Consider the following 20,868-nt stretch of genomic DNA (forward strand, 5'->3'; position numbering starts at 1 on the left):
ACTTGTTGCTGCAGGGTAATTATTAACAGTGTCCCCTTTCACTTCTCAAAAATGACCTGGCTTGGATGGGAAGTTCTATGGTTGTCCTAGGGGCAACCTCATGCATTTGGGTTTCTCTCCCAACTCTTCTCTACCACATGTAGTTGGTTAGGTTCAAAGTAAACTGCCCAAGGTCACTCTAGTGTTTCTATTGATCCTTAGTGACAGGCAGCAAGCAGCATTAGAATCTCCCCATTTTCTACACCTTCTCTCTTGAAAACACACGGGCACACAGGTGTGTATGACCAGGCACACAGCCACTTCCATGATCATCTGTGGAGATAGAAGAGGTAAATTGTATGTGAGCAGCTACTTGCTGCTTACTCTGCTTCTCTGCGACTCTGAGAAAAATCTCTCATGCTTCAGTTTCTTCAATCATCACCCATCCATTTATCCATCCCCACATTACTGTGCGCCTATTTTGTGCCAGGCACTGTGCTGGGCACGTGAAGTCCTTGCCCTCTTGGAATTTACAATTTAACAAGGGAGACAGACGATAAACAATCTAATAAAGGAATACAAGCTCAGAAGAGTTCCATAAAGGTCTGGGGAGAGGAACTTAGGGGGAACAGAGAACACCTGCCTAAAGAGAGAGCATCTGAGACTTGGATGAGTAGGGAAGGTCCTGTCCTGGGAAGGCAGAGGAAACAGCATTGCAGGCAGAGGGGAGACCTGGCACAGTCCTAAAGGATGAGCAAGCATGGCACGTGAGGAGCCCAAAGAAAGGCAACACCTGTGAAGCATGGGGAGCCCGAGGAACAGTCTGAGCTCGGGTTAGAGGGAAGTGGAGGCCAGACCTCCTCAGGGGTTGGGGGTCACCATGAGCAGGCCACGGTGGGAAAAGGGTCTGGATTTTATTCCAAGCGTGATATAAACCTGTTTCAGGGCTTTAGAGGAGGGTGACCTAATATAATTTGTGTTTTTAAAAGATGCCCCTGGCTGCTTTTTAGAGAATGATGGAAGAGCGGCAAGAATGGAGGTGGGCTCTTGTAATTCAGGCAAGTGATTCTGGTAGCTTGGAGCAAAGTGGTGGAGGTGGAGAGAAGTGGGTGGATTGGAGATACGTTCTGAAAGAATTGATAAAACTTGCTGATGGGCTGGATATGAGCGGTGAGGGAGAGGGTGGAATCAAGGAAACGCCCAGATTTCTGACCTGAAGTACTGGAACTGAGGAAGCAAGGACTGGAAGGAGGAGAGGGTTTCGTGAGAGAAATGTCTAGAGGGCAGTTGGGTACAGGAGTCTGGGGCTAGAGGAGAGACCAGTGTTGGGATGTAAACGTGATGAGTCCTGTGACTCGGGATGGCATCACCAGGGAAAGCACACACACACCCAAGGACCAATCCTGAAAAACTCACGAGCAGAGGTTTAGTAGAGGAACAGCTGCAAAAACAGACCAAAGGGATTGTTACCTGTGTCATGTTTGGGAGAGGTCAAAGAAGATGAGAACAGAAAAGTTGCACTGGACTTGGCAATGTGAAGGTGGTTGGTGACATTCGCAAGATCAGTAAAGGGGTGGAGGCGGAGCCGGGTTAGCGTGGTTTGAAGAGTGAGTCAATTATTCATGAATTTCTTAGCAACGTTAGGACCAGAAGGAAACTTCCTGACTTTGATAAAGTGCATCCATCTGCCACCTATTCTAAGGATCACACTGAATGGTGAACTAATATGAACATTTCTAGGTTTGGCTTTTTTTCCCTCCCAACATTGCATTAGAGGTCCCAGCCTAATGCAAAAGGGCGATAAAAATAAATGAGATATTGTCTACATGATTAGGGTTTGGGCAAGCTGCCTAGATACATAATACCCCAAAGCTATTCATTAGCAGTACCCAAGTAGAAAATAAAATAGAAAAAAAAATCTCATAAAATAAATCCTACACAAGACTTTTATGGGAGATTCCCTAGGAGGGGGCTCTTTTTGGCTATTTGCTCAGTGACAATCTCTGTTGACGTGACCAAGGGAGCAGGTATCTGATACAGAAGGAAGAAAAAGTCATTGGTATTCTGGTCATGGAACTGTGAGGTCCTTGGCCAACTGGATGCTAAAGTTTCCGAGAATCAAGACATGATCTAATGACTTTTTAAAAGGTGACAGAGGCAGTGATAATACAGTCACTGGAGGAAGGACCCGAGCATGAAGCCGGTAGACAGAAATAAAGAGAGCAGCAGGATGGTATCAGTGATCAACACGAACCTCAAAATAGCACAGGGTTCTGCAAAAGGGAGGGGATGACTGCTCTGGAGGCAGCGTGGGAGGGTAGCAAGGCCGCTGACCCACACCCAGACCTGAGACTGTGGGGCAAGAGAGAGACGAGGCTTATCCTTAAGATATGCTGAAGACATCCTGTGTTTATGAGGAGCTTATGCTTTGAAGAATTAGTAGCAGTCATATTTGTATTGCTACATTCATCTCACCCTCCCAGCCTCTCCCCCGATCCTCAATATTGGTCTATATATAATCTCAGCAGGATAATTTAGAAAGCTGAATACTTTCATATTAAAATGTGTGTGTGTGTGTATACATGTACCCATGTATGTGTATGAACAAACAGAATGGGGAGGTGACATGAGAAGGGAATGGTTGGATTCAGGGTTAAAGGAGGATTTTTAACAGTAGCCCTCCTGACATTTTGGGGCCTGATCATCCTTTGCTGGAGGGGCTGTCCTGTGTGTTGCAGGATGTTTAGCAGCAGCCCTGGCCTCTTCCCACCAGGTGTCAGTCGCACCCCCTCCCCAGTCATGACAACCAACGCACCTCCAGATATTGCCAAATGTCCCCTGGGGAGAGGTATGCAGAACATGACATAATTTAGGTAAACTGGGAAAGTTAAAGGAGGGGGATGAAATCCAGGCAAAACTTCGCTGTCTTCAGTCTGTGGCTTCTCTAAATTTTAGCATAAAGCCATTGGTTTATAACAGCTACTTTCTACTGACTCAGTTTCCCCATTTTAGTTGGCTAGTGTAATAAACATTAATGACAACATTCCTTTTTGACTGCTGGGAAGTGCTGGTGGTGGGGGAGAAGGGGTGACACAGGCCTTCTTCTGAGACTTGACTTGTAGCCTTTCTCAACTCCACATTTTCCATGTACAGATATGGTCCTTAAAATGAACATAAATCTTCCTTAAGGAAGCTATGCTCTGATTCAAATGTATTTGAGGAGTTATAATACATAATCAGCACTGTCTTTATTCAAGGGAAAAATCAATCTAATATGATATTGTTTATTAATATCAAGACTAAATTCAGTAATTTTGCTCCTTGGGCATTTATCTCAGAATGAATTATGAACGTCACTCAACACACAAATTGAACTGGTTTCAAAATATTTTTTAAAAATACAGGACAACTCAACAACAAAAAATAAAAAATTCAATTTAAAAAATAGGCAAAGGACTTAGATATTTCTCCAAAAAAGATATATGAATGGCCAACAATCATAGGAAAAGATGCTCAACATCACTAATAATTAGGAAAAGCAACTCATGACCACAGTGAGATATCACCTCTTACTAATTTTTTTTGAATTTTATTTAATTTATTTTTTTATACACCGGTTCTTATTAGTTATCTGTTTTATACATATTAGTGTATATATTTCCATCCCAGTCTCCCAATTCATCCCACCACCACCCTTCCCCAACACTTTCCCCCATTGGTGTCCATACGTTTGTTCTCTACATCTGTGTCTCTATTTCTGCCCTGCAAACCAGTTTATCTGTACCATTTTTCTAGGTTCCACATATATGAGTTAGTATATGATACTTGTTTTTCTCTTTCTGACTTACTTCACTCTGTATGACAGTCTCTAGATCCATCCACGTCTCTACAAATGACCCAATTTCATTCCTTTTTATGGCTGAGTAATATTCCATTGTATATATGTACCACATTTCTTTATCCATTCATCCGTCGATGGGCATTAAGGTTGCTTCCATGATCTGGCTATTGTAAATAGTGCTGCAAGGAAAATTGTGGTGCATGTGTCTTTTTGAATTATGGTTTTCTCTGGGTATATGCCCAGTAATGGGATTGCTGGGTCATATGGTAATTCTAGTTTCAGTTTTTTTAAGGAACCTCCATACTGTTCTCCATAGTGGCTGTATCAATTTACATTCCCAACAACAGTGCAAGAGGCTTCCCTTTTCTCCACACCCTCTCCAGCATTTGTTGCTTGTAGATTTTCTGATGATGCCCATTCTAACTGGTGTGAGATGATACCTCACTGTAGTTTTGATTTGCATTTCTCTAATAATTAGTGATGTTGAGCAGCTTTTCATGTGCTGCTTGGCCATCTATCAGTATGTCTTCTTTGGAGAAATGTCTATTTAGGTCTTCTGCCCATTTTTTGATTGGGTTGTTTGTTTTGTTTTGTTTTTTGATATTGAGCTGCATGAGCTGCTTGTATATTTAGGAGATTAATCCTTTCCCAGTTGCTTCATTTGCAAATATTTTCTCCCATTTTGAGGGTTGTCTCTTTGTCTTGTTTACGGTTTCCTTTGATCTGCAAAAGCTTTTAGTTTCATTAGGTCCCATTTGTTTACTTTTGTTTTTATTTTCATTACCCTAGGAGGTGGGTCAAAAAAGATCTTGCTGTGATTTATGTCAAAGAGTGTTCTTCCTATGTTTTCCTCTAAGAGTTTGATAGTGTCCAGTCTTACATTTAGGTCTCTAATCCATTTTGAGTTTATTTATTTTTATTTTTATTATTTTTTTTGTGGTACGCGGGCCTTTCACTGTTGTGGCCTCTCCCATTGCGGAGCACAGGCTCTGAACGCTCAGCGGCCATGGCTCACGGTCCCAGCCGCTCCGCGGCATGTGGGATCTTCCCAGACTGGGGCACGAACCCATGTCCCCTGCATCGGCAGGCAGACTCCCAACCACTGCGCCACCAGGGAAGCCCTTGAGTTTATTTTTGTTTATGGTGTTAGGGAGTGTTCTAATTTCATTCTTTTACATGTAGCTATCTGGTTTTCCCAGCACCACTTATTGAAGAGACTGTCTTTTCTCCATTGTATATCCTTGCCTCCTTTGTCATAGGTTAGTTGACCATAGGTGTGTGGGTTTATCTCTGGGCTTTCTATCCTGTTCTGTTGATCTATATTTCTGTTTTTGTGCCAGTACCATATTGTCTTGATTATTGCAGCTTTGTAGTATAGTCTGAAGTCAGGGAGTCTGATTCCTGCAGCTCTGCTTTTTTTCCCTCAAGATTGCTTTGGCTATTCGGGGTCTTTTGTGTCTCCATACAAATTTTAAGATTTTTTTTTTCTAGTTCTGGAAAAAATGCCACTGGTAATTTGATAGGGAGTGCATTGAATCTGTAGATTGCTTTGGGTAGTATAGTCATTTTCACAATATTGAGTCTTCCAATCCAAGAACATGGTATATCTCCCCATCTGTTTGTATCATCTTTAATTTCTTTCATCAGTGTCTTATAGTTTTCTGCATACAGGTCTTTTGTCTCCCTAGGTAGGTTTATCCCTATGTATTTTATTCTTTTTGTTGCAGTGGTAAATAGGAGTGTCTCCTTAATTTCTCATTCAGAGTTTTCATCTTTTGTGTACAGGAATACAAGAATTTTCTGTGCATTAATTTTGTATCCTGCAACTTTACAAAATTCATTGATTAGTTCTAGTAGTTTTCTGGTGACATCTTTAGGGTTCTCTATGTATAGTATCATGTCACCTGCAAACAGTGACAGTTTTACTTCTTCTTTTCCAATTTGTATTCATTTTCCTTCTTTTTCTTCTCTGCTGTGGCTAGGACTTCCAAAACTATGTTGAATAATAGCGGCGAGAGTGGACATCCTTGTCTTGTTCCTGATCTTAGAGGAAATGCTTTCAGTTTTTCACCATTGAGAATAATGTTTGCTGTGGGTTTGTCGTATACAGCCTTTATTATGTTGAGGTAGGTTCCCTTTATGCCCACTTTCTGGAGAGTTTGTATCATAAATGGGTGTTGAATTTTGTCAAAAGCTTTTTCTGCATCTATTGAGATGATCATATGGTTTTGCTCCTTCAATTTGTTAATATGGTATATCACATTGATTTATTTGCGTATACTGAAGAATCCTTGCATCCCTGGGATAAATCCCACTTGATCATGGTGTATGATGCTTTTAATGTGCTGTTGGATTCTGTTTGCTAGTATTTTGTTGAGGATTTTTGCATCTATGTTCATCAGTGTTATTAGTCTGTAATTTTCTTTTTTTGTACTATCTTTGTCTAGTTTTGGTATCAGGGTGATGGTGGCCTCATGGAATGAGTTTGGGAGTGTTCCTTCCTCTGCAGTTGTTTGGAAGAGTTTGAGAAGGGTGGGTGTTAGGTCTTCTCTAAATGTTTGATAGAATTCACCTGTGAAGCCATCTGGTCCTGGACTTATGTTTGTTAGAAGATTTTTAGTCACAGGTTCAATTTCATTACTTGTGATTGGTCTGTTTATATTTTCTATTTCTTCCTGGTTCACTCTTGGAAGGTTATACCTTTCTAAGAATTTGTCCATTTCTTCCAGGTTGTCCATTTTTGGCATAGTGTTGCTTGTAGGAGTCTCTTAGGATGGTTTCTATTTCTGCGGTGTCTGTTGTAACTTCTACTTTTTCATTTCTAATTTTATTGATTTGAGTCCTCTCTTTTTCTTGATGAGTCTGGCTAATGGTTTATCAATTTTGCTTACCTTCTCAAAGAAGCAGCTTTTAGTTTTATTGATCTTTGCTATTGTTTTATTTGTTTCTATTTCATTTATTTCTGCTCTGAACTTTATGATTTCTTTCCTTCTGCTAACTTTGGGTTTTGTTTCTTCTTTCTCTAGTTCCTTTAGCTGTAAGGTTAGATTGTTTATTTGAGATTTTTCTTGTTTCTTGAGGTAGGCTTGTATTGCTATAAACTTCCCTCTTAGAACTGCTTTTGCTGCATCCCATAGGTTTTGGATCATTTTGTTTTTGTTGTAATTTGTCTCTAGGTATTTTTTTATTTCCTCTTTGATTTCTTCAGTGATCTCTTGCTTATTTAGTAAACGTATTGTTTAGCCTGCATGTGTTTATGTTTTTTACATTTTTTTCCCTGTAATTGATTTCTAATCTCATAATGTGGTCAGAAAAGATGCTGGATATGATTTCAATTTTCTTAAATTCACTGAGGCTTGACCCAAGATATGAACTATCCTGGAGAATGTTCCGTGTGCACTTGAGAAGAAAGTGTAATATGCTGTTTTTGGATGGAATGTCCTATAAATATCAATTAAATCTATCTGGTCTATTGTGTCATTTAAAGCTTGTGTTGCCTTATTAATTTTCTGTTTGGATGATATGTCCATTGGTGTAAGTGAGGTGTTAAAATCCCCCACTATTATTGTGTTACTGTCAGTTTCATCTTTTATAGCTGTTAGCAGTTGCCTTATGGATTGAGGTGCTCTTATGTTGGGTGCATATATATTTATAATTGTTATATCTTCTTTTTGGATTGATCCCTTGATCATTAGGTAGTGTCTTTCCTTGTCTGTTGCAACATTCTTTATTTTAAAATCTATTTTATCTGATATGAGTATTGCTACTCCAGCTTTCTTTTGATTTCCATTTGCATGGAGTATCTTTTTCCATCCCCTCAGTTTCAGTCTGTATGTGTCCCTAGGTCTGAAGTGGGTCTCTTGTACATAGCACATATATGGGTCTTGTTTTTGGATCCATTCAGCGAGCCTGTGTCTTTTGGTTGGAGAATTTAATCTATTCATGTTTAAGGTAATTATCAATATGTATGTTCCTATTACCATTTTCTTAATTGTTATGGATTTGTTTTTGTAGGTCCTTTTCTTCTCTTGTGTTTCCCACTTAGAGAAGTTCCTTTAGCATTTGTTGTAGAGCTGGATTGGTGGTGCTGAATTGTCTTAGCTTTTGCTTGTCTGTAAAGCTTTTGATTTCTCTGTCGAATCTGAATGAGATCCTTGCCAGGTAGAGTAATATTTGTTGTAGGATCTTCCCTTTCATCACTTTAAATATATCATGCCACTCCCTTCTGGGTTGTAGATTTTCTGCTGAGAAATCAGCTGTTAATGTTATGGGGGTTCCCTTGTATGTTATTTGTTGTTTTTCCCTTGTTGCTTTCAATAATTTTTCTTTGCCTTTAATTTTTCTCAGTTTGATTACTATGTGTCTTGGCATGTTTCTCCTTGGGTTTATCCTGCCTGAGAGTCTCTGTGCTTCCTGGACTTGGGTGGCTATCTCCTTTCCCATGTTAGGGAAGTTTTCCACTATAATCTCTTCAAATATTTTCTCAGGTCCTTTCTCTCTCTCTCCTCCTTCTGGGACCCCTATAACGCGAATGTTGTTGTGTTTAATGTTGTCCCAGAGGTCTTTTAGTCTGTTTTCATTTCTTTTCATTCTTTTTTCTTTCTTTTTTTAAAAAAATTATTTTATTATTCTTACTGTTTTTATACTGTTCTTCCCCTTGCGGTACGCAGGTCTCTCACTGTCGTGGCCTCTCCCGTTGCGGAGCACAGGCTCCGGACATGCAGGCTCAGCAGCCATGGCTCACGGGCCCAGCCACTCCGTGGCATGTGGGATCTTCCTGGACCGGGGCACGAACCTGTGTCCCCTGCATTGGCAGGCGGACTCTCAACCACTGCGCCACCAGGGAAGCCCCATTCTTTTTTCTTTATTCTGTTCCACGGCAGTGAATTCCACCATTCTGTCTTCCAGGTCACTTATGCGTTCTTCTGCCTCTGTTATTCTGCTATTGATTCCTTCTAGTGTATTTTTTCATTTCAGTTATTGTATTGTTCATCTGTTTGATTTTTCTTTAATTCTTCTAGGTGTTTTTTTCTTTAATTCTTCTAGGTCTTTGTTAAACATTTCTTGCATCTTCTTGATCTTTGCCTCCATTCTTTTTCCAAGGTCCTGGATCATCTTCACTATCATTATTCTGAATTCTTTTTCTGGAAGGTTGCCTATCTCCACTTCATTTAGTTGTTTTTCTGGGGTTATCTTGTTCCTTCATCTGGTACATAACCCTCTGCCTTTTCATTTTGTCTTTCTGTAAATGTGGCTTTTGTTCCACAGGCTGCAGGACTGCAGTTCTTCTTGCTTCTGCTGTCTTCCCTCTGGTGGATGAGGCTATCTAAGAGACTTGTGCAAGTTTCTTGATGGGAGGGACTGGTGGTGGGTAGAGCTGGCTGTTGCTCTGGTGGGAAGGGCTCAGTAAAACTTTAATCCACTTGTCTGCTGATGGGTGGGGCTGGGTTCCCTCCCTGTTGGCTGTTTGGCTGAGGCATCCTACACTGGAGCCTACCCGGCTCTTTGGTGGGCTAATGGCCGACTCTGGGAGGACTCACACTGAGGAGAACTTCCCAGAACTTCTGCTGCCAGTGTCCTTGTCCTCACGGTGAGACACAGCCACTCCCCGCCTCTGCAGGAGACCGTCCTACACTAGCAGGTAGGTCTGGTTTAGTCTCCTATGGGGTACTGCTCCTTCCCCTGGGTCCCGTTGCGCACACTACTTTGTGTGTGCCCTCCAAGAGTGGAATCTCTGTTTCCCTCAGTCCTATCGAAGTCCTGCAATCAAATCCTGCTAGCCTTCAAAGTCTGATTCTCTAGGAATTCCTCCTCCCGTTGCCGGACCCCCAGGTTGGGAAGCCTGATGTGGGGCTCAGAACCTTCACTCCAATGGGTGGACTTCTGTCATATAAGTGTTCTCCAGTTTGTGAGTCACCCACCCAGCAGGTATGGGATTTGATTTTATTGTGATTGCACCCCTCCTACTATCCCATTGTGGCTTCTCCTTTGTCTTTGGATGTGGGGTATTTTTTTTGGTGAGTTCCAGTGTCTTCCTGTCGATGATTGTTCAGCAGTTAGTTGTGATTCCAGTGCTCTCACAAGAGGGAGTGAGTGTACGTCCTTCTACTCCGCCATCTTGAACCAATCCTCCCACCTCGTACTAAGTAATATGGCTATTATAAAAAAGAAACAGAAAACAGCAAGTATTGGTGAGGATGTGGAAAAATTTAAACCCTTGTGCGATAATGGTGGGAGTGTAAAATAGTATAGCTGCTATGGAAAATAGTATGGCAATTCCTTGAAATATTAAAAACAGAATTATATGATTCACGAATTCCACTTCTCAGTATATACCCAAAAGAACTGAAAGCAAGGTCATGAATACATATCTGTACACCCATGTTTAGAGCAGCATTACTCACAATAGCCAAGAGGTGGCAGCAACCCAAATGTCCATCAACAGATGAGAGGAAAAACAGAATGTGGTATCTATCTATCTATCTATCTATCTATCTATCTATCTATCTATCTATAATGCAATATTATTCAGCCTTAAAAAAGAAGAAAATTCTGACACATGATACAACATGGATGAACTTGAGAACATTATGCTATGTGCAATAAGCCAGGCACAAAAGGACAAATGCTGTATGATTCCACTTATATGAGGGACCTGTCCAAGTCAGCTACATAGAGACAGAAAGCAGAAGGTGGTTGCCAAGGGCTGCAGAGAGGGAGGAATGGGGAGTTGTTTAATGGGTGTAGAGTTTCAGTTCTCCAAGATGAAAAGAATTCTGGAGATGCATTGTGGTGATGGTTGCATAACAATGTGAATGTATTTAATGCCACTGAACTATAGGCTTAAAAATGATTAAGATGGTAAATTTTATGTTATGTGTATTTTACCTCAATTAAAAATTTAGAAAAATACAAGAAACGATAGGAAAGGATTAGCTGAAGTTAAGGCAGAATTTATTCAATTTCCCTGCAATCATATTATCTAAGACATAAGCAGTGGTTATTTGGCAAGGATACAATTCTGTTTAAGGCCTTCTATAGTTGGATTTTAGTTCAGAAATGCAGCATATTTGGTACAAATTTGAGAGAATTTATTCTGGCATGGGCTCTTGTTCATGATAAATGCATCTTTGCCTCACCATTCCTTGACCAAACTCAATGACTCTCAGTGCAGGGCATGGCATGACCTTCACAGCTTCTCTGAAGGTCACCTGGCGTACTGTGGCCTGGCCAAGTCATGTGAACGTGGACCAGGGCAGGCTCCCTGCTCTCCTCAAGCTGTGTTCTCAATGATGACCGCAATTCCTTGGCCCCCTCCAATGCAGGCCGATCCTACAGCGTATTTTCCACCCCGACGCCTAAGAAAGAAAGCAGTGGCTGAAATCTACTTGAATAAAGAATGTACAGAATTAGATAATTAAGTAAATAGTATTTATAATGGTCACATTTGCATTATTCATTCTTGTTCAGCTCATCAGCTTAATCTTTTTTCCAGTCCTCAATATTGGAGAAAAGAGGAGAAAGAATTTGGAAAGCTGGATATTCTTATTTTTTTTAAAAAAGTAGTAACACAGAAGAGGGAGGCTGAAACAAATATAAAAGCTTAGGCTGCTGTGAGGAAGGAGTGAGGACAGGAGGTAATTGGGATAAACTGGAAGTTGAAGAAGGGGGAGTAAATACTCAGCCCCTTTGATTTATTTGTTTTAGATTTTTATGAACCTTAGAATAAGTATAATTACTGAAGTTCGTCCATATGAAAGGTCAGATAATTTAGAAACATTTCATGTCCCTTTCATAAAAATCAGACACCTTTAAAGTACCATCTGCTCTAATTCTTCAGTCCTGATAGAATAACCTTGAGAAACCATCAAGGAATTATTTTTTGTGCACATCAATCACTCATTTCATCTCAATCATTAAGTGAAATAGGAGTCCCATTTACCTTAACTTCACAGGGGGGCAGAGTGATTTTCTGCCCTGACATATTTGGTTTTGTTTGCAATTTCTCTACTAACAGAGCAAAATGATCCAAAATACACAGTACAGGAGGAGCTCTTCTATTAAAACTGAAAAGTATCAAACATACAGAAGGCTCCTCCTGGAACCCTGGAAACAATGAAGGAAAAACTTAGCTCAGACCCAAATTGTCAGTTTGCTTAGGTTTCTTAAATGACAGCACCTAGATCAGTGTTTTGTTTTCTTAAATAATTGTGTCTCACTCCTATAAATGGCACTAGAATGCAAGTGCCATGAGAACCAGGGCCTCATCACGGGCTCGCTGCTCTGCACCAGCACCAGGGATGGGGCCAGATGTACACTAGGCCCTCAGTGAACACGTGCTGAGTGGCTGCACTGCAAATGTGAGTAAGAGCAAGCATCCCAAGAGCAGAGGCACCAACAAGTCAACTGAGTCATCTATAAGGTCTACTGAAAAAGGGGTATCCAAATAAACTGTTCCTGGTGAGAAGTAGTGCGAGGTGGTAAGAAGAAGAATGAAAAATGTTGGATTGTTCTGGGGAAACCTAAATTCATGCATTTACACAAAAGATGGTAAATCTGAAAAGCAACAATTTCTAGCATGTACCTTAATTCATGAACCAGGTGTGCAGTAATTCTTGATCCAGATCCCCCTAATGGGTGACCCAAAGCAATGGCCCCTCCATTCACGTTGGTTCTACTTGGGTCAAGATCCAAACTCTTTTCAACTGCCAGGTACTGGGGAGCAAAAGCTTCATTCACCTTAAAACAATCAAAACACTAATAAAAATCCTTATTCACAAACTTATTTCTAACTGAGAACTGTCCAGTCCTGTCAATGGCTAATTATCCTGTTTTTTTTCCTACTTAAATTACATTGCAAGGTTATTTTAATTTACCTTCAATCATTCTTTGTAAAGATAACAGGTTTGAAAATGGGTATATTTACTAAGTGATACTTTAAGTGTAAAGCATCCCTTAGAGAAAAGAAATCCTCAGTGATACTATAAATGGATACTGGACTAGAGGCAGTAGGATACTGCAGAAAGCCCACAGGTTCTGCAGCTAGATGGACAGTTCAAATCTTGGCTATATGGCTGTTCTTTAAACTCTCTTGACACTCAAATTTCTTCAGTGGTAAAATGTGACTGTCGTATCATCTTAAGAGCTATTGTTAAGGTTAAGTGAAATCGTAGGTATTAAGTGTTTAGTGTATTATCTGACACAAGCAAGTATTCAATAAATAGTTGCTATTATTATTACTACTACTCAGTACTACTAGCCACACTTCCAAGAAACTGATAGACAATAAAGAATAAACCGTCAGGGGGGAGAGCTTCAAGATGGCGGAAGAGTAAGACGTGGAGATCACCTTCATCTCCACAGATACATCAAAAATACATCTACATGTGGAACAGCTCCTACAGAACACCCACTGAATGCTGGCAGAAGACCTCAGACTTCCCAAAAGGCAAGAAAATCCCCATGTACTGTGTAGGGTAAAAGAAAAAAGAAAAAACAGAGACAAAAGAATAGGGATGGGACCTGCACCTCTGGGAGGGAGCTATGAAGGAGGAAAAGTTTCCACACACTAGGAAGACCCTTCACTGGCAGAGACCGGGGATGGGTGGGGGGGAAGCTTCAGAGCTGCGGAGGAGAGCGCAGCAATAGGGGTGCAGAGGGCAAAGTGGAGAGATTCCCACACAGAGGGTCGGTACCGGCCAGCTCTCACCAGCCTGAGAGGCTTGTCTGCTCACCCGCCGGGATGTGTGGGGGTTGGGAGCTGAGGCTCGGGCTTCAGAGGTCAGATCCCAGGGAGAGGACAGGGGTTGGCTGTGTGAACACAGCCTGAGGGGGCTAGTGCACCACAGCTAGCTGGGAGGGAGTCCGGGAAAATGTCTGGAACTGCCTAAGAGGCAAGAGAGCATTGTTTCCGGGTGCGCGAGGAGAGGGGATTCAGAGCACCGCCTAAACAAGCTCTAGAGATGGGCATGAGCCACGGCTATCAGTGTGGACCCCAGAGACAGGCATGAGACGCTAAGGCTGCTGCTGCAGCCACCGAGAATCCTGTGTGCAAGCACAGGTCACTCTCCACATCCCCCCACCCGGGAGCCTGTGCAGCCTGCCACTCCCAGGGTCCTGTGATCCAGGGACAACTTCTCCAGGAGAACACACGTCGTGCCTCAGGCTATTACAACGTCACGCCAGCCTCTGCCACTGCAGGCTCGCTGTGCATTCCGTACCCCTCCCTCCCCTTGACCTCAGTGAGCCCCCTAGTCAGCTGCTACTTTAACCCCGTCCTGTCTGGGCGGGGAACAGATGCCCTCATGTGACCTACATGCAGAGGCGTGGCCAAATCCAAAGCTGAACTCCAGGAGCTGTGAGAACAAAGACAAGAAAGGGAAATCTATCCCAACAGCCTCAGGAGCAGCAGATTAAATCTCCACAGTTAAATTGATGTACCCTGCATCTGTGTAATACCTGAATACACAATGAAACGTCCCAAAATTGAGGCGGTGTACTTTGGGATCAACTGTAGACTTGGGGGTTTGCTTTCTGCATCTAATTTGTTTCTGGTTTTATGTTTATCTTAGTTTAGTATTTAGAGCTTATTATCATTGGGAGATTTGCTTATTGATTGGGTTGCTCTTTTCCTTTTTTTAAAATATATATATTTTTTCCCTTTTCTCCTTGTGTGTGTATGTATATGCTTCTTTGTGTGATTTTGTCTGTATAGCTTTGCTTCTACCATTTGTCCTAGGGTTCTTTCTGTCTGTCCATTTTGCTTTGTTTGTTTTGTATAGTTTTTAGCACTTGTTATCATTGGTGGATTTGTTTTTTGGTTTGGTTGCTCTCTGTTTCTTTTTTGTTTGTTTTAAACTACTTTAAAATTTTTTTATTTTTAATAATTAAAAAATTTTATTTTAATAACTTTATTTTATTATGTTCTTTCTCTTTTCTCCCTTCCTTCCTTCCTTCCTTTCTCTCTCTTTTCCCTCTCTCCCTCCCTCTCTCTCTCTTGTTCTCTTTCTTTCTTTCTTTCTTTCTTTTTTTCCTCCATTTTCTTCTGAGCCGGGTGGCTGACAGTCTTGGTGCTCCAGCCGGGTGTCAGGTCTGAGCCTCTGAGGTGGGAGAGCCGAGTTCAGGACATTCACCCACCAAAGACCTCCTGGCCTCACATAATATTGAATGGCAAAAGCTCTCTCAGAGATCTCCATCTCAACGTTAAGACCCAGCTCCACTCAACGACCAGCAAGCTACAGTGCTGGACACCCTAGGCCAAACAACTAGCAAGACAGGAACAAAACCCTGCCCATTAGCAGACAGGCTGCCTAAAATCATAATAAGGCCACAGACACCCCAAAACACACCACCAGATGCGTCCTGCCCACCAGAAAGACAAGATTGAGCCTCATCCACCAGAACACAGGCACCAGTCCCCTCCACCAGGAAGCCTACACAACCCACTGAACCAACCTTAGCCATTAGGGGCAGACACCAAAAAAAAACCAGGAACTACGAACCTGCAGCCTGTGAAAAGGAACCCCAAACACAGTAAGCTAAGCAAAATGAGAAGACAGAGAAATACACAGCAGATGAAGGAGCAAGGAAAAAATCCACCAGACCAAACAAATGAAGAGGAAATAGGCAGTCTACCTGAAGAAGAATTCAGAGTAATGATAGTAAAGATGATCTAAAATCTTGGAAATAGAATGGAGAAAATACAAGAAATGTTTAACAAGGAAGTAGAAGAGCTAAAGAGCAAACAAACAATGATGAACAACGCAATAAATGAAATTAAAAATTCTCTAGAAGCAATCAGTAGCAGAATAACTGAGGCAGAAGAACGGATAAGTGACCTGTAAGATAAAATAGTGGAAATAACTACCGCAGAGCAGAATAAGGAAAAAAGAATGAAAAGAATTGAGGACAGTCTCAGAGACCTCTAGGACAACATTAAATGCACCAATATTCGAATTATAGGGGTCCCAGAAGAAGGAGAGAAAAAGAAAGGGACTGAGAAAATATTTGAAGAGATTATAGTTGAAAACTTCCCTAATATGGGAAAGGAAATAGTCAATCAAGTCCAGAAGCACAGAGAGTCCCATACAGGATAAATCCAAGGAGAAACACGGCAAGACACATATTAATCAAACTATCAAAAATTAAATACAAAGAAAAAATATTAAAAGCAGCAAGGGAAAAGCAACAAATAACATTTAACAGAATCCCCATAAGATTAACATCTGATCTTTCAGCAGAAACTCTGCAAGCCACAAGGGAGTAGAAGGACATATTTAAAGTGATGAAAGGGAAAAACCTACAACCAAGATTACTCTACCCAGCAATGATCTCATTCAGATTTGATGGAGAAATTTAAACCTTTACAGACAAGCAAAAGCTAAGAGAATTCAGCAACACTAAACCAGCTCTACAACAAATCCTTAAGGAACTTCTCTAGGCAGGAAACACAAGAGAAGGAAAAGACCTACAATAACAAACCCAAAGCAATTAAGAAAATGGTAATAGGAACATACATATTGATAACTACCTTAAATGTAAATGGATTAAATGCTCCAACCAAAAGACATAGATTGGCTGAATGGATACAAAACCAAGACCTGTATATATGCTGTCTACAAGAGACCCACTTCAGACCCAGGGACACATACAGACTGAAAGTAAGGGGATGGAAAAAGATATTCCATGCAAATGGAAATCAAAAGAAAGCTGGAGTAGCAATTTTCAAGTCAGACAAAATAGACTTTAAAATAAAGACTATTACAAGAGACAAAGAAGGACACTACATAGTGATCAAGAGATCGATCCAAGAAGAAGATATAACAATTGTAAATATTTATGCACCCAACATAGGAGCACCTCAATACTTAAGGCAAGTGCTAACAGCCATAAAAGGGGAAATTGACAGTAATACAAACATACTAGGGGACTTTAACACCCCACTTTCACCAATAGACACATCATCCAAAATGAAAATAAATAAGGAAACACAAGCTTTAAATGATACATTAAACAAGATGGACTTAATTGATATTTAGAGGACATTCCATCCAAAAACAACAGAATACATTTTCTTCTCAAGTGCTCATGGAACATTCTCCAGGATAGATCATACCTTGGGTCACAAATCAAGCCTTGGTAAACTTAAGAAAATTGAAATCGTATCAAGTATCTTGTCCAACCACAATGCTGTGAGAGTAGATATCAATTACAGGAAAAAATCTGTAAAAAATACAAACACATGTAGGCTAAACAATACACTACTAAATAACTAAGAGATCACTGAAGAAACCAGAGGAAGTAAAAAAATACCTAGGAACAAATGACAATGAAATCACGACAACCTAAAACCTATGGGATGCAGCAAAAGCAGCTGTAAGAGAGAAGTATAGCACTACAATCCTACCTCAAGAAACAAGAAACATCTCAAATAAAAAACCTAACCTTACACCTAAAGCAATTAGAGAAAGAAAAACAAAAAAACCCCCAAAGTTAGCCGAGGGAAAGAAATCATAAAGATCAGATCAGAAATAAATGAAAAAGAAAGGAAGGAAACAATAGCTAAGATCAATAAAACTAAAAGCTGGTTCTTTGAGAAGATAAACAAAATTGATAAACCACTAGCCAGACTCATCAAGAAAAAAAAGGGAGAAGACTCAAATCAATAGAATTAGAAATGAAAAAGAAGTAACAACTGACACTGCAGAAATACAAAGGATCATGGAGATTACTACAAGCAACTATATGCCAATAAAATGGACAACCTGGAAGAAATGGACACATACTTAGAAAAGCAAAACCTCCCGCGACTGAACCAGGAAGAAATAGAAAATATAAACAGACCAATCACAAGCACTGAAATTAAAACTGCGATTAAAAATCTTCCAACAATCAAAAGCCTAGGATCAGATGGCTTCATAAGTGAATTCTATCAAACATTTAGAGAAGAGCTAACACCTATCCTTCTCAAACTCTTCCAAAATATAGCAGAGGGAGGAACACTCGCAAACTCATTCCATAAGGCCACCATCACCCTGATACCAAAACCAGACAAAGATGTCACAAAAAAAGAAAACTACAGACCAATATTACTGATGAACACAGACGCAAAAATCCTCAACAAAATACTAGCAAACAGAATCCAATAGCACATTAAAAGGATCATACACTATGATCAAGTGGGGTTTATCCCAGGAATGCAAGGATTCTTCAGTATATGCAAATCAATCAATGTGATACACCACATTAACAAATTGAAGGAGAAAAACCATATGATCCTCTCAATAAATGTAGAAAAAACTTTAGACAAAATTCAATACCCATGTATGATAAAAACCCTCCAGAAAGTACACATAGAGGGAACTTACCTCAACATAATAAAGGCCATATATGACAAACCCACAGCCAACATCGTTCTCAATGGTGAAAAACTGAAAGCATTTCCTCTAAGATCAGGAAAAAGACAAGGTTGCTCACTCTCTCCACTATCATTCAACATAGTTTTGGAAGTTTTAGTCACAGCAATCAGAGAAGAAAAGGAAATAAAACGAATCCAAATCAGGAAGGAGGAAGTAAACTGTCACAGTTTGCATATGTCATGATACTATACATAGAGAATCCCAAAGATGCTACTAGAAAACTACTAGAGCTAATCAATGAATCTGGTAAAGTAGCAGGATACAAAATTAATGCACAGAAAAGTCTTGTATTCCTATACACAAAAGATGAAATTAAGGAAACACTCCCATTTACCATTGCAACAAAAAGAATAAAATATCTAGGAATAAACCTACCTAAGGAGACAAAAGACCTGTATGCAGAAAACTATAAGACACTGCTGAAAGAAATTAAAGATGATACAAACAGATGGAAAGATATATCATGTTCTTGGATTGGCAGAATCAACATTGTGAAAATGACTCTACTACCCAAAGCAATTCACAGATTCAATGCAATCCCTATCAAACTACCAATGGCATTTTTCACAGAACTAGAACAAAAAATTTCACAATTTGTATGGAAACACAAAAGACCCCAAATAGCCGAGCAATCTTGAGAAAGAAAAATGGTGTTGGAGGAATCAGCCTCCCTGAATTCAGACTATACTACAAAGCTACAGTAATTAAGACAGTATGGTACTGGCACAAAAACAGAAATGTAGATCAATGGAACAGGATAGAAAGCCCAGAGATAAATCCGCACACATATGGTTACCTTATCTTTGATAAAGGAGGCAAGAATATACAATGGAGAAAAGACAGCCTCTTCAATAAGTGGTGCTGGGAAAACTGGATAGCTACATGTAAAAGAATGAAATTAGAACACTCCCTAACACCATACACAAAAATAAACTCAAAATGGATTAAAGACCTAAATGTAAGGCCAGACACTATAAAACTCTTAGAGGAAAACATAGGCAGAACACTCTATGACATACATCACAGCAAGATCCTTTTTGACCCACCTCCCAGACAAATGGAAATAAAAACAAAAATAAACAAATGCAACCTAATGAAAGTTAAAAGCTTTTGCACAGCAAAGGAAACCATAAACAAGATGAAAAGACAACCCTCAGAATGGGAGAAAATATTTGCAAATGAAGCAGCTGACAAAGGATTAATCTCCAAAATATACAAGCAGCTCATGCAGCTCAATATCAAAAAAACAAACAACCCAATCTAAAAATGGGCCCTAAAGAGAGCTTTATCCAAAGAAGATATACAGATTGCCAACAAACACACGAATGCTCAACGTCACTAATCATTAGGGAAATGCAAATCAAAACTACAATCAGGCATCACCTCACACCACTTAGAATGGCCATCATCAAAAAATCTACAAATAATAAATGCTGGAGAGTGTGTGGAGGTAAGGGAACCCTCTTGCACTGTTGGCAGGAATGTAAATTGATACAGCCACTATGGAGAACAGTATGGAGGTTCCTTAAAAAACTTAAAATAGAACTAGCATATGACCCAGCAATCCCACTACTGTGCATATACCCTGAGAAAACCATAATTCAGAAAGAGACATGTACCACAATGTTCACTGTAGCTCTATTTACAGTAGCCAGGACATGGAAGCAACCTAAGTGTCCCTCAACAGATGAATGGATAAAGAAGATGTGGCACATATATACAATGGAATATTACTCAGCCATAAAAAGAAATGAAATTGAGTTATTTGTAGTGAGGTGGATGGACCTAGAGCCTATCATATAGAGTGAAGTAAGTCAGAAAGAGAAAAACAAATACTGTACACTAACACATATATATGGAATCTAAAAAAAAAAAAGGTTCTGAAGAACATAGGGGCAGGACAGGAATAAAGATGCAGACCTAGAGAATGGACTGGAGGACACTGGGAAGGGGAAGGGAAAGCTGGGACTAAGAGAGTGGCATGGACTTATATATACTACCAAATGTAAAATAGATAGCTAGTGGGAAGCAGCCGCATAGTACAGGGAGATCAGCTCTGTGCTTTGTGACCACCTAGAGGTGTGGGATAGGGAGGGTGGGAGGGAGATGCAAGAGGGAGGAGATATGGGGATATATGTATATGTATCGCTGATTCACTTTGTTATAAAGCAGAAAGTAACACACCATTGTAAAGCAATTATACTCCAATAAAGATGTTAAAAAAAAAAAAGAATACATAGGAGGAATGGTTACCATGTTGAAATGTGGCCAGAAGTAAAAAGTATCATATTCTTGTGTTATACTTAACAAGGTTGCCTATGAGAATTACCTTATTTCATGTTTATAGCACTATATTTTCATATGACCTTAGCTAGGGAATTTTATAGATAAGGAGACTGATTTTTAAAAAAGTAACTTTTCCAGGGTTGGGATAAAAATCCAGCCTTGTGTTCTTTTCTACTATATTTTGTCCTTTCCCAAGATGGTCTTTTTTTTCTCCTTAGATCCAACATTATTTTTCCATTTTATATAGTCATGCTTAAGGAAGTACTAAGAAACCTAGAATATGTTGTGAAACTAGGCTTTCGAACCTAGGAAAAACGACCTCATGATCATCAGAAGTCCCAAAGA

The 20,868-nt window shown here is 40.1% G+C and overlaps 1 protein-coding gene across 1 annotated transcript in view; it reads right to left on the reverse strand.

The window, feature by feature from the left end:
* Positions 1-10,757: 10,757 nt before the first annotated feature.
* The window catches only part of ACAA2 (acetyl-CoA acyltransferase 2), a 44,214-nt gene continuing 34,103 nt past the window's right edge, over positions 10,758-20,868 (reverse strand). Inside the window, exons 9-10 of the mRNA XM_081252332.1 lie at positions 12,405-12,559; positions 10,758-11,178 (exon numbers count right to left, since the gene is read on the reverse strand). Coding sequence (XP_081108458.1) covers positions 11,094-11,178; positions 12,405-12,559 — 240 coding nt within the window. The 3' untranslated portion in view covers positions 10,758-11,093. The remainder of the gene's footprint in view (positions 11,179-12,404; positions 12,560-20,868) is intronic.

The sequence above is a fragment of the Mesoplodon bidens genome, assembly GCF_964165515.1.
Source record: "Mesoplodon bidens genome assembly, chromosome: 13".
In the NCBI taxonomy this organism is placed as follows: Eukaryota; Metazoa; Chordata; class Mammalia; order Artiodactyla; family Ziphiidae; genus Mesoplodon; species Mesoplodon bidens.